The sequence below is a fragment of the Vicugna pacos genome, chromosome 6, assembly GCF_048564905.1.
Source record: "Vicugna pacos chromosome 6, VicPac4, whole genome shotgun sequence".
Lineage (NCBI taxonomy): Eukaryota > Metazoa > Chordata > Mammalia > Artiodactyla > Camelidae > Vicugna > Vicugna pacos.
The window spans coordinates 95,205,517-95,232,157 of NC_132992.1; the positions used below are offsets into that span (position 1 = coordinate 95,205,517).

At 55.2% G+C, this 26,641-nt stretch overlaps 1 protein-coding gene and 1 long non-coding RNA gene across 2 annotated transcripts in view; one reads left to right on the forward strand and one right to left on the reverse strand.

Moving 5' to 3' along the window:
- The window catches only part of BRF1 (BRF1 general transcription factor IIIB subunit), a 47,314-nt gene extending 37,275 nt beyond the window's left edge, over nucleotides 1–10,039 (reverse strand). The window contains exons 1-2 of the mRNA XM_072963872.1: nucleotides 9,719–10,039; nucleotides 2,179–2,259 (exon numbers count right to left, since the gene is read on the reverse strand). Coding sequence (XP_072819973.1) covers nucleotides 2,179–2,259; nucleotides 9,719–9,902 — 265 coding nt within the window. The 5' untranslated portion in view covers nucleotides 9,903–10,039. The remainder of the gene's footprint in view (nucleotides 1–2,178; nucleotides 2,260–9,718) is intronic.
- Nucleotides 10,040–10,169: 130 nt separating this feature from the next.
- Nucleotides 10,170–11,701, forward strand: LOC140697031 (uncharacterized). The gene is made up of 2 exons (XR_012073865.1): nucleotides 10,170–10,229; nucleotides 10,659–11,701. It is a non-coding gene; the product is annotated as an uncharacterized lncRNA (long non-coding RNA).
- Nucleotides 11,702–26,641: the final 14,940 nt, after the last annotated feature.

The following is a 26,641-nucleotide window of genomic DNA, read 5'->3' on the forward strand; positions in this document are numbered from 1 at the left end:
CAGAGCTCACTCACCCAGGCCCAAGGAGTCTGTGAGCTCTGCTCTGATTTCGTACCTAAACCAAGGCGTGTTTAATGGTTTCTGTTTGATTACATGGGCTATTTTTCTCTTGATTGTTAGTTCCAATTCTGCTGCTATGAATACTGCATGAATGCTGCTCTTTACAGTTTGTTTGGGTCTGATGGACAATCTACTCTAGGTTTTTGGAAATATGTATAGTCTGTTGGGAATAAAGTTCTTCATATACAGAAGACTTTAAAGTCAGACACAGAGGAAAAGAAAGATTATGAGACAGCAGCACCTAGAAGCAGGCGAGTGGGTTAGGCCCGGAGAAGCAGGCGTGGCGAACAGGCCACCACTCTAGCAAGGGGGGCCAGGCCACCAGCCAGGAATAATCTGTATCTGTGTGCAGGCAGTCTTCAAACAGGCCAAACAAAAACCCGGCAAAACCGTGGGCAGAAACGGACAAACCCACCCCCGTCCTGCAGACTGGGATATGCCCTCTCGGCGACAGGCAGACCAGCAGGGCCAGAATCAAGAGCGCTGGAAGGAAGCGCGACCCCAGCGGCAGGCACAGAACATGCCACCATCTGCAGAATAGCACTCACGTCCCTGAACTGACCGCAGTGGCCTCAGGGCCAGCACCCAGTCATTTCAAAAGACTGAAATCCTGCCAAATGTGATCTCTACACACAGAAGAATCGAGCTGGATGTAAGAAAAGAGACAACTATGCTAATTACCTGTGGGCGGTCAAAGGGAAAAGCTCAGGGGAAATTTTAAAACATATTTTGATGCGAGTCGTCACCAGAAACCCACCACCCGCCCTCGTGGTGGCCAGCGACACAGATGCTGGCCCTGCTGGCCTGAGAGCTGCTGGCCGAGTCCGTGTGGGCCACCCCATGCACAGCAGCAGCCCGGAGGGGCAGGCCCTTGACAGCCCAGGAGAAGGTGACCAGTGTGCAGCTTAGGACACGCAACCCCATGCAGCTGCCCTCCCAGCCCGCAGGGACAGAACTGGAGCACAGAGGCACAACTACAAACCAACAGAAAGATAACTCCACGTCCAGAGGTCAGAAGGCTTCCTCTCGTTCAGACGGCAACACTCCCCAAACCCACCTACAGACTCAGCCCTCCCGGTCAGAATCCCAGCTGGCTGCTTAGCAGAAACTGACAAGCCCATGCAAAAATTCATACGGAAATACAGGCGGCTCAGAATAGTCAAAAAAACAATGTTAAACTGAAAAGACTGAGAGGACCCACAGTTCCCAATTTCAAAATCTGCTTCAAAGCTGCCATCACCAAAACGGTGTGGTACCAGCAAAAGGCCAGACACAGACCAAGGGGGCAGAGGTGAGAGTCCAGAGATAACCTCACACATGCGGCAAACTGACTTCTGATGGGGTCAGCAGTCTTCCGCAGACGGTGCTGGGAAAGCTGGATCTCCACACATGGCAGAGCGAAGCTGGGCCCTCACCTCACGCCGTATGCAAAACCAACCCAAAGTGGACCAAAACCTCAACCTAAGAGCTAAAACCCTTAAAACTCAGAAGAAAACAGAAGCATAAATCTTTGTCACTTGGACTGAACGAGGCAATTTTTCTTAATTACGACACAAAAAGCACTGGCAACAAAGGAGTAAACAGATAAACTGTACATCATCAAAATTAAACTCCTGTGCTTCAAAGGACACCACCAAGAAAGTGAAAACCACCACCCACAGAATGGGTGACAGTTTTCCATAAATCACATCACTGATAAGAGACTTGTATCTAAAATATATAAAGAACTTTCACAATTCAATAAGAAAACAAATAACCCAATTGAAAACAGGCCAAGATCTGAGCTGACGTTTCTCCAACATGCTGGGGACTGGTACTGTTCTAAAATACAGTGAAAACAGCACTTCATGTCAAATGCGATAAATGTGTCACTTCTGTATGAATTCGACGGAGACCAACACACAGGGTGTGCCCAGCAGGGAGCCTGGCAGAGTCTGTGCAGGAGGCCCGGGGGGGCCTGATGACCGGGGAGGGGCTCCACAGACAGCTCCTCCCAGAAGTGGGGCCTGCACTGGGCCTGGAGGGTGACAGGAGGTGGTCACTGCAGGTTTATGGTTCATCCCACAGACCCCCCACCCCGGAGCGCGACCCTCCCGGCGGCACCCAAGGTGGAAATACCGTTCTGCAGGGTCTGTGCTCGGGACTCCTTCCCCAGGTTCACATGGAAGCCGCCGCCCAGGGTAGGGGCTTTGCCAGCACCTAGGAACACAAAGCCAACAGATCAGCCAAACCTAGCAGGGACCCGCACGGACAGCCCTTCTGCTGCCTCCAGTGCTTCTGGAGCAAGAACACACGGGTCAGCACTTGGAGCAGGGGGCAGCAGCAAGCCCCCCAACCCTGCCGCTCACGCCTCCGTCAGGGGGTCAGGGTGCAGGCCTGCTGGGGGACCAGGACACGTCTGAGGATGAAATGGAAGCTCGGAAGTGATGGGGGTCTGGGAAGGCAGGTCTTCGAGGTCTGAACACAGGCCTGCAGGACAGCACGTGGCCCACGGCTGGCAGGGACCTCTGCGTCAGGGACCTCTGCGTCATCTTTGGCCACCACCAGCACAGACAGCAGAGGACAAGTTGGCCTCCAGCTTATCAAATCCCGAACCAATGCTAACAAGGTTCTTTAAAGAGCTCACATTTTGACCTGTGTCCAGCGCTGCCCAACTTCTATTTCAAAAAAAAATCACCATATTGTTTTAACTGAAACGGGCACGTGCTTTCGGTGTATTTTAGTAAACAATTATAACAATATTGCAGTAGAAAAAGGAGCATGAAATGGTATAAACCCCTGAAGCCCCACCTTCCAAGAACAAGGACCCTGGGTGGCCTTCCTCCTAGCCACCTCTCCCTGCTAGGACATGGGGGGACCAGAGGGGGCCACAAAAAGAGGCTGCAGAGGAAGAGCGGAGACGCGTTCCAGTTGAGTGTTGAACACTTTCTTGCTCCGTGACCTGCTCCAGTCCAGCTTCTGTCCCCAGCATGAAGCAAAGCCTCAAGAGGTCACGCCCCTCCCCGCCCTCCCACGGCCACATGCCACCTCTGCTGCCCGCCCCCACTCTCCCCTGCACGCTCCGACCATGTCCCCCTGCACTTCCCAGGCCTCTGTCTCCTGCTGCTGTGCTCCCCCGCCTCTCCCAACGCCCCAGTCACCCTTCCTGGGGCGCTGTCTCCGACCCTCGCTTCCCGGGGCACACTCACACACACGCACACCAGCCCCAGGCTCTCAGAGCTCCTTGCATGTGGCCTCAGTTCATCACGTGCCAGGGAAACGGGGACTAGGTCTGGCGAGGAAGGTGCCTCACTGGGTGCAACAGCTCGGGGGGCGGGAGGGGCCAGAGGTCAAGCCTGCCTGCCAGACTGACACAGACTCTTCCATCCCACAGACAGCGCCCACTGGGGTCTGGTTATGACCGACAGCATTTGGGAAGCAGTGGCCATAGCACGACAAGTCTTGGGCGGCCAGCGCCCCCAGGCTGGGGTCTCCTGAAGCAGGAAAGAAGCCGGAGGCCACCTCTGGCCACACCCCCGAGCACGCCGTCCAGTTCTCCATCTGCCCGCCCTTCTCGCCATCCCTCTGCTCCTGAAAACATCTGGTGTTTCCTATGAGCAGAGCCTGTAACACCACACAACCAGCTGGAACTAAGAAGCAGACATGCAGGTGGTCGGGCCAAGACCGCCCCCTGGTGGACAGCGGGGAAGCCCCACGTTCCACCCGGAGGCAGAAGCCGAGGTGCAGGGCCTGACCCCCGTGGCTCGGGGTGTGCCACGTGCTCACCCAGTGCTGGGGACAAAGCCAGCAACACTAAGGCCCCAGACCAGAAACAAAAAGGCCGAGGGGCTCCGCCCTCAGTGCTCTCAGCCATGCGGTCAGCAGGTGCCTCAGCGCAGGGGAGCAAAGCTTCACTAATCCTGTGTGCGTTTTATTCTGAGTCGGGCCTCTGTGGCTGCTGTGAAGCTCCTTCTGGGAGGAGCACCCCAAGGCCCAGCTGGACGGTTCCCCTCAGCCCGCGCTTGCACAGGGTATGCCTCCCCAACACACCCGAAGTGCACGGACAAGCGCTCGCGGAGTGCTGGCACCGAGGACACGGCCGGCCCTGGGCCAGCTGGTGAGCAAACAGCTACATGGTGGCAGGAGCTGAAACTTCTCTCAACCAGATGCAACTACAAGAGCCTGTTTCGTTACGATTAAAATTCCGACTAGGAAAACCGTGCAGCATGAAGCCCCGCAGGTGAAAAAAGCAGTGAATGACATCTTACGAGTAAGTCCTCTCACCCAAGGGCCCCGGGACAGAATTCAGCCATCTCCTGAGAGCAGGCACCTTTGGCCAGGAACTCAGTGGGGCTTTGAGGGGCCGCAGGCCAGAAGCAGACGGGGGACCTCCCAGACCCCGGGACCAGCGCTTGGCAGGGACACCAGGCCTTCAGGTGCTCACACCCCGACAACACCAGGCGGGCGGGGCAGCAACCCCTCAGCGTGTTACGCTTGGGAAGCACCCCATCACCCCAGACTGCCCACACACCAGCACTCAACAGACTCCTTTTTCAAAGGCAAAGACTGCAGAGACTGAAAGTTGTGATGTAGAAACCAAGGGAAGGTCTCCCCAAGGGGCGGGAAGGGCCTGCGGAGCAGGCTGCCTGGTGCAGGAGCTCCCTCTGCCTCTGGGCCGCCTCTGGGGCAGCCACGGCACGGCTCCGGGGAAGGGCCCGCAGGAGGCTCAGGGAGATACGGGGTGGGGGGGACCCGCTGTCCTCAGACCCTCGGCACCGACACTGGGCACAGGAAGCCCGCTCTGCTCTGAGGTCCTCCATGCTTGGGCCCCCCCCCCCACAGAGCAGCAGACGCCCAGCTGCTCCACTGCCCTTCTCACCCCTCCCTCTACCCGCCCACGCCCCCCGCCCCACCAGCTGGGGCGTGTCTTTTGGTGGACACCAGAAGACACCGCCCAGATGTCCTCAGCACCACCCCTGCCACCACCACTCTGCAAGGTGCCACCCACACGTCCAGGCCATGGTCCTGGACTCAGACACCTACCAGGAGCTGGGTGGGGCTGCTGCTCAGTCAGAAGCCTGGTCCGGAGCTCAAAGGTGGCAGGGCCTCTGGCCAGAGGCCCTGATGTCCAACTGACATGTACCCAAGTAAACTGCAGAGCTAACCATCCCCACTCATTCTCAAAGAATAAGCAGGAACGCTCAGGAAAGACCATGGCCTTGCATCCAGAAAAGGGCGCCCCAGAAAGCTCAGCTTCCGGGATGAGGCTGAACTAAAGGCAGAGCTGGGAGGGCCAGCTGGGCACGCACTCTGGTGCCAGGGAGACTGGGGGTCACCAGAGCCGACAGCCTGGCGCGACTGCAGCTTGTGGGGAAGGGAGGCCAAGCGCCTGGGAGAGCCCTACTGGGGGTGGAGGGCTGCCAGAGGCAGGTGATGACCCCCTCACCCCTTCTGTCCAGGTGCTGCCTCCCGGGGCCCCCAGAGGCTAAGCATCCACGAGCCCTGGGCGAGTCCCTGCATGCTCACCCGGGAGTGAGCCCCTCAGACAGAGCCAGCCCAGGCTGGAGAGGTCCTCCTGCCACCTTTACATCACACCACCAGTGGCACCAGCGCTCAGCCTGTGCTCGCAGGCGGTGCGAGGATGACTTCACTGCACAGTGGGGAGCACATCTCACGTCCAGGCCCCCCGAGGCGTCCAGCTTCCGCGTCCGCGGTGAGGGCAGGCTGTCATCAGCTCGAGGGATGTACTCAGCACAGCACCTCCCACGAAAGCCCCGCGTCAGCTGCTGCGGTAACCCCGTCCGTGGCCTCCCCTCCCAACAGGCGTCAGGCAAGGACCTGGGTGACTGGAGGGGGCAGTCTGGCAACGTGTGACAAACCTGCAAACACGGTGCCACGGAGACGCCGCCAAGGCAACTTGCTCAGGAAGAGCACAGAGGCGTGCCGTGCAGAGAACAGGAGAAAAAAGCAGGGAGACCCCAAACCGGTTCTTTGAAGAGCAATACAACTGATCAATTTCTAGCAAGAGAGACAAAGGGAAAAAGACAGAAGACACGAAACACTGACATTGAAAAGGACAACGGGCACCACCACAGGCCCTGCAGACGCCACGAGACCAAGGGAAGAGCACCGACAGCTCCGTGTGCACGATGCGACAGCTCAGACCAAATGCACCGAACCCTCAGAACCAGACGCGCCCGAGACGAAAGACATCACCTAAAACACAAGCAAAGCCTGTGGCTCTTAAAGGAGCCGAATCTGCACCTAAAACCTTTCTGGAAAAACAAAACCTCCAGGCCCAGGCAGCTACACCGGTGAATTCCACCAAACTCCACCGGGCGGTCAAGGAAGAAATAACACCGATTCCACACACTCCCTTCAAGAAAACAGAAAAGAATGGAACATTCCCCAGCTCCTTCCATGAGGCGCGCTACCTCGCTTTCTAAACTGGACGAGACACTGCAAGAAACCAGCACACTGACGTTCCACGGGGATGTACGCCTAAGCGCCCGGGACAAAACAGCAACAAACCTAATCCAGCAACACACACACAGAGTAACACCCCACGATCAAGTGGGTGTACCCCAGGAACACAAAGCAGGCTGAGCATTCAAACACCAGCCACACTGACAGACTAAAGAAGAGAAACACAGTTGTATCAGCTGACGCAGAAAAAGCCTGAGACAAACGCCAACATCCACTCGCGGAAAACCTCTCAGCAAACCTGGAGGAGACAGAACTTCCCCTGCTGCGCTGAGGAAGGACAGGCCCAGAAGCCCACAGCCAACCTCGCACGGAGCAGGAAGAAAGCGAGCGCTTTCCTCTGAGGCTGGGGACAAGGCGGGCGTCTGCTCAAAGGCAAGAAAGGAAACAGCCCCTACTTGTAAACATGACTGTCTACACAGAGTCCCAAAGAACCCATTCAAAAAACTCCTAGAACTAGTAAGTTTAGCAAGTTCCAGGAAACAGACCAACGGAAGAACTCAACCACATGTCTATATTCTGGTAATGACCAACTGAAAACTAGATTTTTGAAAAATACCATTTACAACAGCTCTGCCTGGATCTGAGGTAACCGTCTAGTGTACGCACAGGAGGGAGCTGTGTGCTGAAACCCACGAATGTGAGGAGACGTCCAAGGAGATCTAGCAACTGAAGAGACGTGCCCGCTCACGGGCTGAGGGGCGCGGCCCAGTGCAGGCACCAGACCAGGATTTAATGCAACTCCACTCGAAGGCCCAGCAGGATGTTTTGTGAATACGCACAAACTTATTTTAAACTTGGACGAAAACGGAAAGGAACTACAATAACTGAAACAGTTCTGAACGGGGAGCGCAAAGCTGGAAGACCTCACAGCACCTGACTTCAAGACTTACTAGAAACGCACGAAGACAAGACAGCCTGCCGTAGACAAAGAAGCCGGCACCCTCTTCAACACAGCGGGACAGGGGGCCCAGAAACAGGACCATGCAAACGTGGCCCGGTGACGTTTGCCAAAGGGGCAAAGGCAATTCTAGAGAGGACAGTCTTTCAACAAATGGTGCAGAAACACCTGGGCCCCATGGGCACACACCACACACAAAACTTGACCCACATGGTCGAGGATCGAAACGTAAAACACACCGAAACAAAACTTTTAGAGAGGAACATGGTGCCTTGGGCTCTGGAGATTTCTTAGAAGGACACAAAAAGTACAATCTAGGAAAGAAAAAAAATCAACCAAGTGGACTGCATCAAACCTTAAAACTTTTCATCAAAACTTTGACCTTCTGTTCTGCTTGTAACTAGAATATTTAAAGAATGTCCAAAACTCAACAATAAGAAAACAGACAACTTCAATAAAAAACAAGCAAAAAAACTACCTGAGCAGACCTTCAGCAAAGGGGGTTAAGGGACGGCAAGCAGGCACGTTAGAGGTGCCTCACGCCGCTACGCTTTGGGGAAACGCGGCACCGCGGAGATGAGGCACTGCAGCACACATTAGAGCGGCTAAAACAGAAGAACGCTGACACCACCAAGCTGTGGCAAAGACGTGGAGCCGCTCTGAGGATGCAGAGCCGCGGCCAAGCCGACGGTCAGTCTGGCGGTCTGTTACCAAGTGACACGCACAGCTCCCTTCCTCTCTTGGAGAAATGAAAACTCGCGTCCATGTCAGAAGCCATACACCGTGGTCCCAGCAGCTCTATTCACAATCTCCCCAAACTGGCGACAGACCAAAGTGTCCTTCAGTAAGTCGTGGTCCATGCACAGGAAGGAGCACGCCTGGGCCACGAAGAGGTCCAAGCACTGGCCCTCGCAGCAGCCTAGGCGGACCTCAAAGGCAGCAGGCTAAGGGACAGATGGCCCAGCCGAAGGTGGCCACTTCCTGGGCAGCCCTGAACACTGGACTGCAGGGGGGTGGGGGCGAGGGCTCCCCTGAACACCGGACTGCGGGGGGGGCGAGGGCTCCCCTGAACACTGGACTGCGGGGGGGCGAGGGCTCCCCTGAACACCGGACTGCGGGGGGGGGCGAGGGCTCCCCTGAACACCGGACTGCGGGGGGTGGGGGTGAGGGCTCCTCTGAACACCGGACTGCGGAGGGGCGAGGGCTCCCCTGAACACCGGACTGCGGGGGGTGGGGGTGAGGGCTCCCCTGAACACCGGACTGCGGGGGGGCGAGGGCTCCCCTGAACACCGGACTGCGGGGGGGGGCGAGGGCTCCCCTGAACACCGGACTGCGGGGGGGCGAGGGCTCCCCTGAACACCGGACTGCGGGGGGGGCGAGGGCTCCCCTGAACACCGGACTGCGGGGGGTGGGGGTGAGGGCTCCCCTGAACACTGGACTGCGGGGGGGCGAGGGCTCCCCTGAACACCGGACTGCGGGGGGGCGAGGGCTCCCCTGAACACCGGACTGCGGGGGGGGCGAGGGCTCCCCTGAACACCGGACTGCGGGGGGTGGGGGTGAGGGCTCCCCTGAACACTGGACTGCGGGGGGGCGAGGGCTCCCCTGAACACCGGACTGCGGGGGGGGGCGAGGGCTCCCCTGAACACCGGACTGCGGGGGGGCGAGGGCTCCCCTGAACACCGGACTGCGGGGGGGGCGAGGGCTCCCCTGAACACCGGACTGCGGGGGGTGGGGGTGAGGGCTCCCCTGAACACTGGACTGCGGGGGGGCGAGGGCTCCCCTGAACACCGGACTGCGGGGGGTGGGGGTGAGGGCTCCTCTGAACACCGGACTGCGGGGGGGCGAGGGCTCCCCTGAACACCGGACTGCGGGGGGTGGGGGCGAGGGCTCCCCTGAACACCGGACTGCGGGGGGTGGGGGTGAGGGCTCCCCTGAACACCGGACTGCGGAGGGGCGAGGGCTCCCCTGAACACCGGACTGCGGGGGGGGCGAGGGCTCCCCTGAACACCGGACTGCGGGGGGTGGGGGTGAGGGCTCCCCTGAACACCGGACTGCGGGGAGCGGGGTTGCCGGCTGCCAGGCCGGGTCGGGCAGAGCCCCACAGCGAGGAGCTGGCTCCGGACTTTCCTTTACGCTCCCTGTCGCGTCACTTGAGTCCCACTGTGCTGAAAGGAGGGAAGCGACCAACACGACCCAGGGGCGGCTGGCCGCACCCTGCTCCCCGCCCGGTGAACCCCGCTACCAGGACCACAGGCAGGCGCCCCGAGCCCCAGGCCCCCGCCCGCCGGGACCCACCGTCCAGCGACACGAACTGGCCCACGGCCGACGAGCCGCCGCCGCTGTTCTCCACGAACTGCACCTCGGACACGATGATGTTGTCCTCGAGCACCGAGCCGCAGCCGGTGCACACGGCGTCGCCGCGCGCCGCGTCTAGCTCGATGTCCGTGCCGCCGCAGCCGCGGCACACGCGGCCCGTCATGCCGGCGGCTCCGCGCCCGCCCCGCGCGGCCTCCACTCGGGTCGCCCGCCGGGCCCGCCGCACCGCGTCCGCGCCGCCCGACTCTCGCGAGGCCTCGGCCTCCGCCGCCGCCGCGCCCGCCGATTCGCAGCGGCAGATTCGCCACGCGCACCGGGACCGCGCCGCCCGCAACGGCCGCGCCCGCGGGACGGGCACGGGCTCCGGGGCCGCGGCGCGGACGCGAGGACTCGAACGGCGACCTCCGGGCTCGGACGGAGACACCGGACCTGGGACTAGGAGCCTACAGGCCTCACGACGGCCAGCCAGCGGCTGGCGGAGGGCGGGCCGGTCTGCGGGCGGGCCGGGGGCGGGCCCGGGGCGGGCCCGCTGGCGTGGGCGGGGCCTGATAGCCTGGCGGGCGGGGCTGCCTGAGGTGTCGTGGAGGGATTCGGGTGGTGGGCGGGACTTCAGGGGCTGTGGGCGGGGCCTGGGGCCCTTCCGGGCGGAGCCGGGTGTGCGCGGAAGCAAGCGGCGGGGTCTGAGCAGCACAGCCCCCGGACTGGGCGGTGCGTTCTTGGGGAAGACCCCGGCCCGGGGGCTCCCGCGTCTCCCTCTGCGCTTGCAGGCGCGCTCCGCTGCTCTTCCTGGTTCCTGGGCCTCCGTCAGACGGTGCTCGTCCGACCCCATGCAAGCCCCGCTCCCCGTTGTGTAGCACCCCCAACACAGTTACTTGTGTCAGCTGGGGTTACTCGTGACGGTCACGTTTCTGTGTTCCAGCCACCCCACCCACGCGCGCCTTCAATCATCTTCAGATGCCGTTCGCAGTTGCCCAGACACCCGTAACTCCCTGGGAATGAGCCGAAAAGAAAATGTTCAAGACTACAGTTTTTAAAAACTCTAAACCTTGAATGTAGGACGTAAAGGGAGCGCAGACGAAGTCAGAAAACGTCCCATTCCCGCTTGAAAGCTAAGTTGTAAATACTTAAGCTCTTCACGAGTCAGTCTATAAAGTCTACTTAGTACCAACCAAAATGTCAACAGGATTTTCAGATAACTTGACTAGCTGATCCTAAAGTCGTCTCGAAGAGATAAGTCAAGGATGGTCAAGAAAATTCTAAAAGAAAGGAAACTCAAGGAGAGGAAAATTGCCCTTCTGTAGATAGACCCAACTATACACAGAAAGATGACGGCCTCAAGTCATCTGAGAAAAAGACAGACTCTTCAATGGTGTTGGGATTTGCATTTAGAGGAGGAAAAGGGTAAACTGAATCCCAACCTCAAGCAGCTCTATAAACACGTTCCAAGTAGCGCTACATGCTAAAAGTAGGAACAAAGCTGAAAGACTCCTGAATTGTCACTGGACCAAGCTCTGGTCCTCTCGCCCATGGGCAGTAATGCCAACCAACTGACCCCAGGTTGCGGTGAAGGGAAGTGCAGGGTTTATTGCAGGTGCCAAGCAAGGAGTCCGGGCAGCTAGTGCTTAAAAGGCCTGAACTCCCGGAGGGCTTTCAGGGAAAGGACTTTAAAGACAGGGTGAGGGAGGGGGTCCGTGGGTGCATGATCAACTCGTGGACATTCTTCTCATTGGCTGGTGGAGAGGTCATCGGGAGTCACCATCATCAACCTCCCGGTTCCAGCCCGTCTGGGGTCTCCGCGCTTGTGGGCAGCAGGCACTTAGCTGCTTCCACCTGGTGGGGGTTTCAGTACCCACAAAATGGCACCAAGGACGCGGCTCCAAATGTGGTCTGTAGCCCTGGAGGGGGCGCTAGAGGTCGTTGGCTTTGTTTAATGATGATTATGATTAAACTATTAAACTATGATTATTTTGTCTTGTTTGAGTGTTTTCCTTTCTGCGTTTTCTCATTTCTCTGATCAAAGGTACTCTTTGGAACTTGGGGAGCCTAGGAGACTAAGTTTTCCTACAGAAAACTACAAGAGGCAGGCAGAGGACATGGCTGGGGAGGGGGGTGTCTGTTCCCAGAAGGCCCCATAGGGTCCTGCTGGGTTACAGAATCAGATACAAGAGGTATTGAAAATCTCTGGTGGGTCTCTGTTGTGACCAGGAGGGTGGCCGGCATCCGAGCCCCGTCCTCAGTGTGCAGCCTACATCCTCACCACTGCCTCACCTGCCAGGGCCAGGTGGCTGCCCACACGCCAGCTAAGCTAGGAAGCAGGCATGGACGTGACAACCTGCAAGGCCACCTGAGAAGCTAAGTCCAGAACAACGTCCGTGCCTTCAAAGTCCTAGACGAGTGGCTTTTCTTTTAATTTGTTAATAAAAATACCTAAAGCATACCTAAAAGCAGAGAGAAAACAGGAAGAGACTGAGCAGCAAATTGCTCAGCCACCAAAGGCTAGTGCTTCTCACGTTCGCCCTTTGGGTCATCTCTCTCAGCTTGTTTTGCTTGTCTTGCTCTGGTCTGTTGAGTCTCGTTGGTGAGGAACACAGCCCCTGAGCGCGCCCAGAATCCATTTCCCTCCTGCTCCCTGCTCGAGGGTAACCCTGCCTGCTCCCAGGCCGGCACTAGTGCCAGGCAAGTTTTATATTGTCTGCAAACAATGGACATTATATTCTATATTTAGTATTTTTTAAAGGAAGTACAGTCAGTTACAATGTGTCAGTTTCTGGCGTACAGCACAACGTCGCAGTCATGCATACACACACATATATTCGTTTTCTTTTTTTTCATTAAAGGTTATTACAAGATACTGAACATAGTTCCCTGTGCTGTACAGAAGAAACTGTTTTTTTAAATCTATTTTTATATATAGTGGCTAACAACAATGGACATTATGGTTTTGCGTGTTTTTAAACTGTACATAAATAACCTCGTATCTAACCTTCCACAGGGTGCTTTTCTTTCTCATCAGTGTTTCGGAGATTTATTTACCTGGAGACATTCCTTGTCGCTGCTGTATAGTGTTTTGTTGGAAGAACAGAGCAGAATTTTTGTCACCCACCTTGGGCTGAGCAAACCGGGGAGCCGCAGAGATGACCCTGGTCTTTGTGTCCCTGGGCACAAGTGGACGTTCCCCAAGGAAGACTCCAAGGGGGCATACCCTCAACATCCCCCCAAGTTGTCCTATGAAATTACTGTCCCCTAGTCCAATGTGGCTCCATATTTTGGCCAACTTTGGGTAAATTAATCACCAGTTGCTGCATAACAAATGATCACAAAAATTTGCAGCTGAAAATTACAAACATTTAGTGCTCACTTCAGCAGCACATAGACTAAAATTACAAACATTTATTATCTCATGCTGTTTCTGAGGGTCAGGGATCTGGGTCATTCTGGCCTGGGGTCTCCCACAAGGCTGCAGTCAGCTTGTCCGCCAGGGCTGCAGTCCTCTGACGACCTGGATGGAACCGGAGGGTCTGCTTCCAAGCTCCCTAGTGTGGCTCTTGGTGGGCCCCTAGCGGTGCCACTTGTGTGTCCTCACAGAGTGGCGGCTGGCTTCCCATGGTGACGGAGCCTGGAGCAGCAGGACAGAAGCAGCCGTCATTGCATGAGCTCCACCTGGAAGCCCAGCAAACACGCAAGGCGGGAGGACTTGGGAACAAGGCGAGAAGCACCACAGGCCACCCACCTTACCCTACCTGACACGTACACATGGCATCAGATGTCCCAGCGACGTCCCTGAGCTCTCAGACCAGCTCCAGGACCCGGGTCCCACCAGCATGAGAGAGGACCCAGATGCAGAAGGGACTGAGAGTCTCATTTACCCACACAGCAGAGGAGAATGTTCCAGAACAGACTCTAAGTGAACCTTGAACCAGGCCAGCCCCAGATGAGCTGCCAAGAAGGAAGCAGGGGATGTGGAGGTGGCTCTGTCTGTCTCACTCCCCCCACCTGTCACTGGGACAGAGAGAAGGAGGCAAGGCCGTCCCAGGTGGGGGATGGGACTCCCCACCCAGCTGAGCACCCCAGTAAGAGCAGAGAGCTCTCAGCTTCCTCACACTCAAGGGCAGGTGAGGTGCCGGACCCACCCAGATGGCCGGGCTGGGCCAGCGCTGCCCTCCCTCTGTGATGCTGTTTCCTTGCAGGGAGCCCGAGGGAACAGGCTTCTCCTCCCCATCCAGGAGAGCGCCAGGGCGCCATGGGGAGATGGAGGCGCCAAGAGGAGGGAGCCCACCCCTCACCCTGGCTGCAGAAATCCACGGTGCCAAGCGTGGACCCCAGGGTGGGGGGCGTCCCTGAGCGTGGGGTGCACAGGGGACTCTGCAGCCTAGCTGCTGCCTTGGGGGGTGGGGCTGCTGATGGGAGCAGCTAGAGAGGGCACAAGGGTCCAGCAGAAGGGGCCTGCGCAGCTGGGCTCCAACACAGAATCAGAGGCTGTCGGTCACTTTCTCTCAGCACTTTCGAGGCTCATTCCATTGTCTTCTTTGCTTCCACCGTTTCTGTTTAAAGAAAATTTTTTGCTTTGAATCTTTTTTGTTGGCCTTTGAAGGTAATGTACCATTTTTTCCTGGATGCTTTTAAAATTTTGATTTTCAGCAGTTTACCAGAATGTTCCTGAATGTATTTTCTTTGTATTTATGCTAGTTAAAATACACATACAACTTCTTGAATCTATTGCTTTTTGTCTTTCACTGTTTTTTAAAAATCCTGGGCCAATACTCAAAATTGTTTCTGCGCCGTTCTCGCTTACTTTCTGGCGTTCTTTCTGGGATTCCAGTGACACCTGTGTCAGGGTCTCTCTGTGCCCTTTGTGCCCCATACTCCACTTCGTACTTTCACTCCTTTTTTCCCCTCCTTGTTTCATCTGGGCATTTTCTACTTACATAATTTCCATTTCACTAATCCGCTCTTCTGCTGCGTGTAATCTGCTTTTAAAACCATCTATTCAGTTGTTCATTTCAGTCACTTTGTATTTCAGTTCTAGAATGTCCATGTGATTCTTTTTCTTTCGATTTCAATGCTCTGATGGAATTTTGCATCTTTTTCGTTTATTTTCTTGAACGTATTAATCCCACTACGGTCTGTTCTGGTACGTCCAGTCTCGTGACCTCGGGATTTATGTCTGGCATAAATTCCTGGTTTATGTGAAATTGTTTCCTGGCAGACCTGGTAATTCTGGAATAAGTGATGATCATTGTGAAGAGAAATCGTGAGGCTCGGGGCGATGTTTCTGCTATTCGGGGAGACTTAACTCTCCACCTGTCAGTCACCCAGGCCAGGGCCCACCGTGACGCAGTGGGGCATGGATAAGACTCCGGCTCGACTCCAGGCTCTGTGAGGGTCTTTGCTTTCCTGTTTCTCGGCCTCGCCTTTCAAAGGCAGCTGTCCCCGTGTGTGTCACCCTCCACACCAGGTCAAAACAGGTCCCGGTGCACTGACAACACTCCCATGTGCAGCGTCAGAGAGGTGAGAGGGCCGGGCCAGGCTCTGCACCTGGGTTGCTCTCCAGCTCCGTGGCCGTGGGCGAGTTCTCCTGGCTTCTGTCTCCTCGTCTGCATGACAGGGGTGGCGGTACCTCCAGCCTGGTTCTGAGGGGACCAGGAGCCTGCGTCCATGGACATCGTTACAATTGCAGAGTGCTCAGGATACAAACCCTGGTACCCTGTCATGTGCGACCTGGGTGTGCCGGGGGAGCCCATCTTCCACCACAGAAGCCAAGGGCCCCCATATCCCACCTCAGCTGCCCCACTAGCTCCTCTCTGGCCCCTGCCCTAGGCAGAGTGGATGGAGGCCTGACTCCTTCCTACAGCTCCTCCGAGGCCTGAATTCTCAGCTCGCCAGAAAGCTGTGACGATATCGAGAGTGTCCTGAGCCTGCAGGTGGAGGGGCAGGGCCATGGCTGTGGCCACTGCCTTTTGGGGACGGAAACTTTCCTAGTCCCACCTGCTCAGAGAAGGCACCTCTTCAGCTGTTAGGAAGAGGTTCACATGCGGAAGCGACCAGGTGGGCCAGGGAGAGTCGCAGCCGACAGCTTACAGCTTAGCAAGCTGGGAATCCCTGTTCCTTACCAGCACAAGACAGGTGTCAAGGCCAAGTTAATAAGTATGCCTTTCCTCTCCAAGTCTGTAAGGATCGGACTTGGCAAATGAAGGGTCTGAAGACGACCTGGCTGCTACACCGTTCCCGGCTCTGAGGCTGTGGACAGCCAAGGTGTTGCCTCCCCGACTGTCCCTGGGGCTACACTGAGGCCGGGTCAGCTGTCAGGCACAGGTCTAGAGGGTCCAGGAGAGCCACCTGCAGGAGTGCCTGGCTCCTCCTTGCTGGGTGTCCTTGGGGAGCAGACCCCGAGGTCAAGGACCAGGGTCTACTGGATGTCTTCATGTCTCTGCGCGTCTTCATGTCACTCAGCTAACCCCAGTGACCCCAACACATGTCCCGAGAAGGAAAGGACCTGGGGAGGGGACACAACAGCGGTGACACAGCCCCTGCCCCAGCGTCATACTAGGTGAGACAGATCAGCACTCAATGTTACTAGAAGAGCTAGACCAGTTTTTGCAAACCCCACCCTGCTGCACAATTTAATCTCATGTACAAACACATAATCCTCTGGCCCAAAGGGTTATCTGCTGGGTGGGTCTGTTTTCCTCGGTGGACAAGGATGACCTCCCGGAGCTCACATCCCTCCTCCGTCCACCCCACCCAGGCCGCCCTTGGGGTGAATCTGCCCCTCTCTGTGCCTCCAGTTAATTCCAGCTCATCCCAGTTAAAATTACCCCTTAACAGACACAGTGGGGGTGGGTTCCCTGGTCTGCAGTGTCTGGACGTTTCCTGGGAGAGGTGCTGCGTCTGTGTGATGCTTCAGTGCCCCTTGGCAGAGCCGAGCTCCTCATCTCCGACTCCACGCCCCAGACATTGTCTGGTTTTCCTATGTGTGTTTCTCGTGCTTTCTGTGCTGGGTCCCCTTCAGGAACTGCTCTTTCTCCTGGGGGAGGCTGTCAGTTTCCACACCCCAGGTTGGTTTAACTTCTCTCTTCCCCTCCTCCACCAAACCCAAGTGGTCACCAGGTCACTCCCAGGCTGTCCTCCCTGCAGCTCTCTCAGCAGCCAGCCAGGCCCACCCCCTCCGGGGAAGCTTGCCCCTGGACACCTGAAGCTCAGGTGCCCCCAGACATCCCTCTCTCCTGTGTCCCACACCACCAACACAAATCGTTCAAAACTACCATGGCACTCGGGCCTCTTTTTGCTCAGAACTGCACCATCCCTCCCACCTCTGCACTTGTTACAGTGCAAAACCCAAGACCCAGCATTCGGGGCCCAATTCCACCAGACTTTGTTTCTTTGGCTTGAGAAATACTGTTGCTTCCAAGTACCAAAATCACTTTTGCTAATTGTTGAACATTAGGAAAGCAAAGAAAGCTCTAAGGGAAACCAGAACTCATTCCTCCATTAATCCGAACAGCACCAAGGTTGAACATCAGTGTTCCGCCTTTTGTGAATTACCTGTGAACGTCATTTAAAGCCCTGGCTGTTTCCTTTCCTTTTCTAACATCTTAGCTCGTGTCCTGGCTTATTGGTACATAATTTTCACAGTGGGGGACACAGAAAAAAATTAATATTTAAATACATACAGCACAGGGGACTATATTCAATAACTTGCAGTAACCTACAATGAAAAAGAATCTCAAAATGAATCTATGTATGTACGTGTATGACGGAAAAATTCAGCTGCACACCAGAAATTGACACATTATAACTGACTGTACTTCAATTTTAAAAATTAAAAAAGTGCAAAGGTGCCCCTTACTCTCAGGGCCCAGGAGCGCCCGGGCAGGAGCAGGAGGGCTGGCCGCAGTGCTTCATCTCTGTGTCACCCAGGCCTGGGTGCTTCTGCTGCAGCTACACATCCCGATTTCCCATGCAGTCAAACGCGGTGAGCTTTCTCCACGTTATGAAAACGTTAAAACCACGTGACCACTCCATTTTACTGGCAGCTTTTCATCCCAGGGCTGTGTGTGCCCCTGACTCAACTGAGTCTGTCACTTTCTCTGCCGTCAGGCGCCCCTCTCCCTGGCTTCACCGTTGGAAACATCGTCCACACCTGTCCTCACATGCTTGTCAGCATCCCTGTTGAACTGAACTGTATCAAAATGTAAAACTTTGCCCTTCAAAAGACACCATAAATGAAATGAACATACAGAACACAGACTGGGAGAAATATTTGTAAATCATATGTCTGATAAATGACACATATCCAGAATATGTAAAGAACTCTCACAATTCAATAAGAAGTATACAAGTAGCTCAATGAAAAGATTTAAAGAGCTGTTTCATCAGAGAAGACACACCAGTGGCCAATAAGCACGTGAAAAGATGCTCAGATCATTAATCATCACACAAATACAAATCCAACAACAGTGAGACACTACTTCACACCCACCAGGACAGCTCTAATGAAAAAGACAGACACGTGTTGGTGAGGAGTTAGAGAATACGAACCTTCAAGTATTGCTGGTGAGAATGTAAAATGGTGCAGTCACTCTGGAAAAGGAGTTTGGCCGTTTCGTAAAGTCTTAAGAGGGTCTTTAAGAGTTTAACGTATTAATTCACACCAGTAGGTATGGCCATTGTTCAAAGGTCCACAAACGATAAATGCTGGAGAGGCTGTGGAGAAAGGGGAACCCTCCTACACTGCTGGTGGGAATGTAGTTTGGTGCAGCCACTATGGAAAACAGTATGGAGATTTCTAAAAAAATGAAAAATAGACTTACCATATGATCCAACAATCCCATTCCTGGGCATATATCTGGAGGGAACTCTAATTCAAAAAGATACATGCACCCCAAGTTTCATAGCAGCACTGTTTACAATAGCCAAGACATGGAAACAACCTAAACGCCCATTGACAGAGGACTGGATAAAGAAGATGTGGTATATTTATACAATTGAATACTACTCAGCCATAAAAAAGAATAAAATAATGCCATTTGCAGCAACTTGGATGGACCTGGAGAATGTTATTGTAAGTGAAGTAAGCCAGAAAGAGAAAGAAAAATACCATATGATATTGCTTATCTATGGAATCTAAAAAAAAAAAGAAAAAAGAAGACACTAGTGAACTCATCTACAAAACAGAAATAGACTCACAGATATAGTAAACAAACTTATGGTTACTATGGGGAAAGGGGGTGGGAAGGGTAAAATTGGGAGTTTGAGATTTGTAAAGATTAACTACTATATATAAAATAGATAAAAAACAAATTTCTTCTGTATAGCACAGGGAAATATATTCAATATCTTGTAGTCACCTATAATGAAAAAGAGTATGAAAAGGAACATAGGTATGTACATGTATGACTGAAGCACAATGCTGTACACCAGAACTTAACACATTGTAACCGACTGTACTTCAATTTTAAAAAATAGTAACAAATTTAAAAAAACCAGTTTAACCTATTAAGACCTATGATAGAACCCAATAGTTCTATTTCCAGGAATCTGCCCAAGAGAACCGAAAGCCTACGGCTACACAAGGACGTGCACACGAGTGTTCACGGCAGCGTCACTCATGTGACCAGACACTGGAAACAACCTGAATGTCCGCCCATTGATGAGTGAACAGAGAAAAGGCAGTAGGTCCAAACCACAGACTACTGCTCGGCTGGTCCCAGAAAGGACAGAGTACTGGTGTGAGCTACTGTTTGAGTGAACCTTGGAAACATTGTGCCAAGAGAAAGAGGTCGGACACGAAAGGCCACGTCTGATACGATTTCATTCTTGTGGGATGCCCAGAAAAGGCAAATCTGTGGAGACAGAAAGCCGACGGTGTTGTCAGGGGTGGGGGGTGAGAAGAGGGACTGACTGCGTGCGGGCACAAGGGAATCGCAGGGGGCTGAGAGTGTTCTAAAATCGCAACGGGGCGATGGTTGCACAGCTTTATACATTTACTAGCATAATTTAATTGTGTGCGCTAAATGGGTGGGCTTTGTGGTATGAGAATTCTTCCTCAATAAAGCTGGGTTTTTTTCTTTTTTTTTCAAATCACCTCCAAGAACAACATGTATCTTGTTCTGGAATCTGCATCCGATCAGGGCTCCGTGGGCAGGGTCATGTCTGCTCCTGCTCCACAGTGGGAAGGCCAGGCTGGGACCCTCCGAGAACCACTCGCTTAACGTGTCTGCACCAGTGCTGAGTGCTGGCTGCCAGCTGGGACACCTGCCCGTGCCTCTCCTCGTGGCCTGGCTTCCTTACAGCGTGGCGGCTGCTTCAGTGGGAAAAGAGAGAGGACGGCGGAGAGGTGTTTCTCTCCTCCTCTTAGAAGGCCACAGTCCCACCGGATTACAGCCCCACGCTTCTGACCTCATTTAATCTTATTTATCTCCAAACACGGTCCCAGTGGGGGTAGAGCTTTAATCCAGGGAGTTCACAGTTCAGGCCATAACAGAGGGAGAGCGTGCCACGGGGAAGCTGGGAGCCTCCTCTGGCCTGGCCTTGAAAGCGATGCAGGGTCAAGTCTACTGCAGCTCCTCTTCAGCCCAGAGGAGATGAGGGAGGGGGTGGCCGTTGGCAGGAGGAGCCCAGGAGTCTGCAGGAAGGGGTGGGAGCCACCTGCTGATCCAAAGTTAAGAAGACCTGGCATTGGACGCAGTGGCTGGACAGAGGCCAGCGTCATGCAGGCGCAGAGTCAGGGCTGACAGAGCCCCGGGGAGCCTGCCGGGCAACGTGAGCGCCCCGTCCGTCCGGGACGCCCTGTCCGTGTCCTGCACTCCTGGCCAAGGCTACCGTCATCCAATGCCTCCTTCCTGTCAAATGCAGCTGGCACCCACCCCACCTTTCCTGTGAGGTGTCGGGGGCCGGCCGAGGCGTGGAATCCCAGGTCTCTCACCTCTGGTAGGCTCAGGTGCGGTCAGAGCTCCGTGGGGGTCCTGGGGCAGGAGGAAAACGCCATGCCTGCTGCCCGCCTCTCCCTCGTGTTCCAGGAGGTGGGGCGTCGGCACCTGGGCTTAGTTCTTCTAAAAAAAATCCTTTCCTGGCCCTGAAGGGATACGATCAGACAGGACACGCACACAGAAACCCACACAGGCTGCAGGGGAGCTGGCAGTGTGCGAGGAGACCGAGAGCCAGGCCCCTGCGACGTGAGCCCCCGGGGTGCTGTCTCTGAGAAGTCTGGCAATACATAAAGCAATAAATTTAGCCTGGCTTTGCTGGCCGATGTCTGTGCTGTGAGCCCTCCTGTCAGGGCCAGCTCAAACTGCCACCGAAGGCGCAGCTGTAAGAGGTCCCAGTAAACCACGGAGACCCAGATGTAAATCCCTCGGGGCACCAATCACCGCGTCGCATATCAAAATCACGAGGAGGGGTGCTATGTATCTATTACCCGTTCCCCCTTAAAATTTATTGGATTGTAGCTTTATACAATTTAATCTTTAACAGTCACTGTGAAATGGGGACCATACCTTCTGCAGATTTTCCTAAGAGGTTCTTTTTTTCCCTTACTGATTTGCAAGAGCTCTTTATGGATTAAGAAAATTAGCCCTTTGATGTATCTGTTGCCTTTTTTTCCCAGTTTGTTGTCCTCGGACTTTTCTTTAAGAACATAGACAAAGTTATTAGTCTTGCCCCTAAGAGTTCTGTGACTTGCTTGTCAAGGCCTTCCTCATTCCAAGACTATAAACCACTTTTTCCAATTTTTTCTAGAGCTTTGATAGTTTCCTATTCCATGATTAAACTTCCTGCTTCATTTGGAATTTATTTTCATATAAGAAGTAAGATAAAGGGTCAGTTAAACACAAAAGTCAGCCAGTCGCCTCAATACCATTTATTGTGTTTGTTTCTGTTTTTGTTTTATTTGGGGCGCGTATTCAAGTTTATTTATTTAGTTACTTGGTTATTTTAGCAGAGGCGCTGGGGACGGAACCCAGGACCTCATGCGTGCTGAGCAGGCTCTGCCGCTGAGCTGCACCCTCCCCCTCAATACCATGTACTGTGTAACCCGTGTTTTCCCATGGTTGACACACAGCTTTCAGCATACCCCAGCGTCCACATGATCCTGGCCTGTCTCCGGGCTCTCAGCTTGGTTCCGTGGATGCAGACTGGTGACGTCAGTCGCACCGTCCTTGTAACAGGTGTGGTCCCCTCCTCCATCTTTGGCAAAAGCATCCTGGCCATGTGCTCATGTTCCCTTTTTCAGAAACACCTTAGAGTTAATTTGACTATTTCCACATGGGCCTTTTGACAACGATCACAGTTCAGGTGCAGGTTAAAGGAGGGAGCGAAGCTCTTTCATTTCCCTGAGTAGAACTGGAACATTTTCTAGCTTCTAAGTACTTTGCTATTTTATTTTACTATTTATTTTTTTATTTTTAAACCGAGGCACTGGGCATTGAACCAGGACCTCGTGCATGCTAAGCAGGTGCTCTACCACTGAGCTGTTCCCTCCCCCTGCCCCATACACTATTATCTTTGTGTATCAATGTTACACTATCTCTGTGCCCCTTAACCTTGTCACCTTCCCCTGTGGCGAAGGGCATTCAGCCACCACCTCCATCCCATCTCCTAATTTGTCCTTACTGTCCATTTGCCCATCCTGCAGAGACTTCCTCCAACATCCATGCCACCTGTGATCCAGTCCCACCTTGTCTCGTGCCTCCCACTGGTGTCCCGCATCCAATCTGCCCCAGGACCCAGTCTCCCCAGAACAGGCATGTTTCAGAAGCAGAACGCACAGCATCTCTCCCCACCGTGCAGACGCTCCCATGGTTTCTCGCAGCACAGCAAGGATAAGCCTGGAGACCGCCACCCCTACCTGGGGCTGCTGGGCTCCCGGCTGGGCACCTCTCTCCCTCCTCCCACATCCCTCCACCCTCTGCTGGGGGTCAGAGGGACTCCAGTTCTGGCTGTGGGACCCCTATACTTGCTGTTTCCTCTGCTCGCTGGCTCAAGACGCTCAGGCCTGGAGCTGCACGACTCCGAGCGTTCTCGCTGGCGAGGTGGCCTCCACACTGCCTGACTCTGAGCACATGTCCGCCCTCGAACTTCTCAGCCGTCTGCGCCTTCTCAGCCTGTCTCATGGCCTGTCGGCCTGGCTGACTCCAGCACGCCATCTCCAACTGCACCGATTCTGTCTTCAGCTGCACCTAATCTGCTATTACCACCCACCCTCTGAACTTTACAAACGTTTTTTGTAATAGAAATCCTCTGTGGTCTTTGTTTTTATAGTGTGTTCTTCCTCCTCATGTTTATTTTGAACCCACATGTGTTTTGGTCTGTAGGTAATAACTCTACCATCCGAGGTTCTTCAATCTGAAACCCATGGGGGCTTTCCCCTCTGGGGCTGTCACCCCCTGCCTGGGTGCCTTTCTCTGGGGGCACAGCCCTGCACAGTCTGGGCTGAAGGGGGGCCCACCTGGGCGGGCTTGTGCTGCCCCCCCGCTGGCCACCCAGGACCCCCCAACCTGGAACTCCGAGATCACATCTTGGCTTAGGGTCCCAGAGCACATGGGGAGTAGGAATTTTTAGTGCAAACCAGCCTGAGGGCAGACCCGATCCAACTTCTCTGGGAGTACTCCACCCCTCCAGAGCCTGATCCCGGCAGGGGGCTCCCTCCCTGAGCCCTTCAGTCCCCAGCCCCAGCCCGCCCTCCCGCCCACCTGTCCCAGGCACAGCGCCCGCTGTCTGGAAGCACAAGGCTCTGTGTGTTGGCTGACCTATTCGTATTCTCTCTCTGGGAGAATGTGCATGCAAGGGGTGAGAACTGGGCTCCACTTTTTCTTTTCTGTGTTCCTAGGGTTGCAAACTGGCCTGACGATCATTTATTAAATGAACAAATGTTTGAACTCTGTAAGGGTCACCTGGGACGCCTGATGGAGTTTCTAGCTTCCTTAGTGGTCAGGCAACAGGAACGGTCAGGGGAATGCCTGTGCCATGCCAGCCGAATGGAGGGCATCCCAGGGGAGATGCCGGGCACCGTCTCGGTTCATGAAGCTCACGGTCTCGTCTCGCGGGGACAGGTAAACAAGGCAGGCAGGCCTGTCGAAGTGGCCATGAACCTCCAGAACTGTGCCGAGCATCAGCGGATGGGGTGTTGGTGGTGCCCTCAAGGTGAGCCCACCCATCCCACGTCGCTCTTGTATCAGGTGCCCCCGGTCCTCTCCCACCTTCACAGAGCATCTCGGACACACCCTGGACGCTGGTACTCTGCAGGCACCTTCCTGCTCCCGACCCCGGCACCCCTGCCCTTCGCCAGGAGGCTCCTGGATTCCTGGTCCCAGCTGTCCTTTCCCTGGAAGACAATTGCCTCCCTGGCCACTCCTTGTGATCTGTTGTGTCCTCTGTGCAAAGAGCCCTGACCCTACCTCAGTGGTGGTGCCTCAGCCCCATGATGTCTTCCACCCACAGGAATGGATGGGACAGAGGCTGCATCCAAGGGGTTTCTGCAGCTCCATCCAAAGCTGTGGGCTGGAGCAGACTGGAGCCATCCAGCTGAACGGTGCCCGGGTCCCACTGGAGGCCCCAGCCCTCATCTGACCCGCTGGAGCCACTCCACAGGCCACAGCGTAGAGGTGCACGCTGGCCTCCCCACATGAGTGCGGCAGGAGGCCGGGCCAGCACACACTATCCCAGCTCTGCGCGCACCAGCCCGAGGTGCTCCAGGTACGGGAAGACAGGCACCATGGTTCCTGACCGACTGAAGCCCCGCAGTGTCTGCGCGTGGAGGGGAGCTCCTGGCCCTGGGGGCCGCCCTGCCTGGGGCCTCATCACATCCCACGCCTCGGGTGATTTGTCTTAACTCAGGCTGGATAGATGAATGCGTTTCCAAAGAGCCAGAGGTCCAGAGCGCTAGAGCCCTGACTTGCAGGTGCAGGGACACCCAGCGATGATGGGTGGGACCGCAGGAAAGGGGCTGCCAGCCTCCATGCATCTCATCATCTGGGTATGGGGGGGGCCTTCCACACAGCGGGAGTCTTACTACACTATTCGAAATCTGAGGCCTTAATTCATTTGAAAAACTTGGCAGGCAGGTGGTGCACTGTCAGATCCTCAGCGAAGGTTTTCAGGGACCCCTCCTGGGACCCCAGGGCTCTGGACAGCCCTCTCTGCTTCCTTCCCAACTACGCAGCCTCCGTTGTCCAGAGAAGTTTCTCTTTAACCAAGTTCCTGTTTTAAAGAAACAGCCGACAGAAAGAGCAGATGTGCTCCAGACATTTGGGGTTTGTGTGTCACTGCACCATTTGGAGTGGCGTCCTTCCAGCTTTCAGGGCACTCATCCTGGGACCCCCAAGTCCACAGGAGAAAGACAAACACAGAGTCACTTTCAAATACAGATGGTGGCAACGTCTGTAACAGGCTCTGGCCAAAATAGGACTCTGATCACCAAAGTGGTACCTGTCCCCTCTGACTCTCCACCACTAACATTTTGGTGTCTATATGGTCCCACATTAAAAAACAAACACATGTAAACAGAGTCACAGGTACAGTGCACACAGGGTATTTCCAGTCCCCGCCCCCCCTGCCTCACAGAAGGAGTTAAACATTAGCACTGTAGTGGTTATCAGGGCAGCTCCGGGCTGGACTGTGTGGGCCCACACCCTGGCTCCTCTCCTTAGTAGCTGCATAACCTCAGTTTCCCCATCTGTACAATGGGGGTGGGACAGGGCTGTCACGTCATGAAGGGCTCACAGTGGTGCTGGGTACAGAGGAGGGATTCAGCTCTACTGTGGCGGGCAGCTGGTGTCGAGCCCCCTTGCACACAGCTTAGTCACCCCACATTTCCTCACCTGATCCCCCCGGTGTACTCCTCTCCTGGGTGAGGCCGGCGCACAGAGACACAAAGTGTAGGGTGGTCCATTCTTCTGGGCACCGCACCTCTCGCCGTCCGGCACCACAGCACGCCAAGTGCTGAGGTCAGTGGGCGCCTGTCCTCCCAGGGGCTGTCAGCCACTCTCTGAACATCCTCCGCCCCATCTCATAGGTTTGAGACCCACAGGCACTCTGCCTGGCAGGGGCGGCCATGTAAGACAATACCCAGCCAGCTGGCGGAGGACAGACAGCCCCGCGTGGCTTTCAGCTGTACCACCCAAAGGAGCAGGAACATGTGGGGAACACAGATTCTCTTGTTCTCTCCAAAGTGCCACCCTGGCTTTAAGCAGCCACAGCTGTTTGCAGCTCCAGATAGGGAGGCATAGCTGGAGGCCAAGCTCTTACAAAGGAGGGAGCCAGCGTGGGGTCTTGTGCAGGAGAAAGAGCTAACAGGGGTGCTGGGATGGTAAACTCCAAGAGGGGGCAGGGAGAGAAAGTGGGCTTGCCTGGGCTGGGCTTGTTTCAACAGACAAGACCCAGACAGGAACCAGAGAGAAAAGCAACTGCGAATACTGTGGCTACGAAGAAACAGAAGAGATGCCAGAAAAGCTTCTCCTAACCCTCAACAGCAGATCTGGTGACTGCCAGAACCACCGCCTAAAGGATAGGGGGAGGGGACACCTCCTTGGGCCCCAAACCTAGATGTTCTTTCCTAGGGTCTTTTCAGACCCTCCCTGCCCTGTGAGTCCAGCGGGCGGGTAGCTCTGGTCATTGCCTCCTCCTGGCCTGGGTCCTCAAGTTCACTGTGCAGCCCCAAGGCCTGGAACCACCACCGACCCCAGACTTCTTGTTCATTGTCATGTGTACAAACCGCAGAAAGGGCATTGCTGGATAATAAGGAGGCTCAGGCAGAAAAAGGACACTCCAGAGGGGATTTGTGGAGGACCAGCCTCCACAGTGAGCCTGTGGGGCACCCCAGTGGGTCCGCAGGCGGGAACCCCTTGGGGGCAGGGGGCAAGGGGGCTGTGCCGCCCGCGACCCTGGTCCTCCTGCTTCACGCCCAAT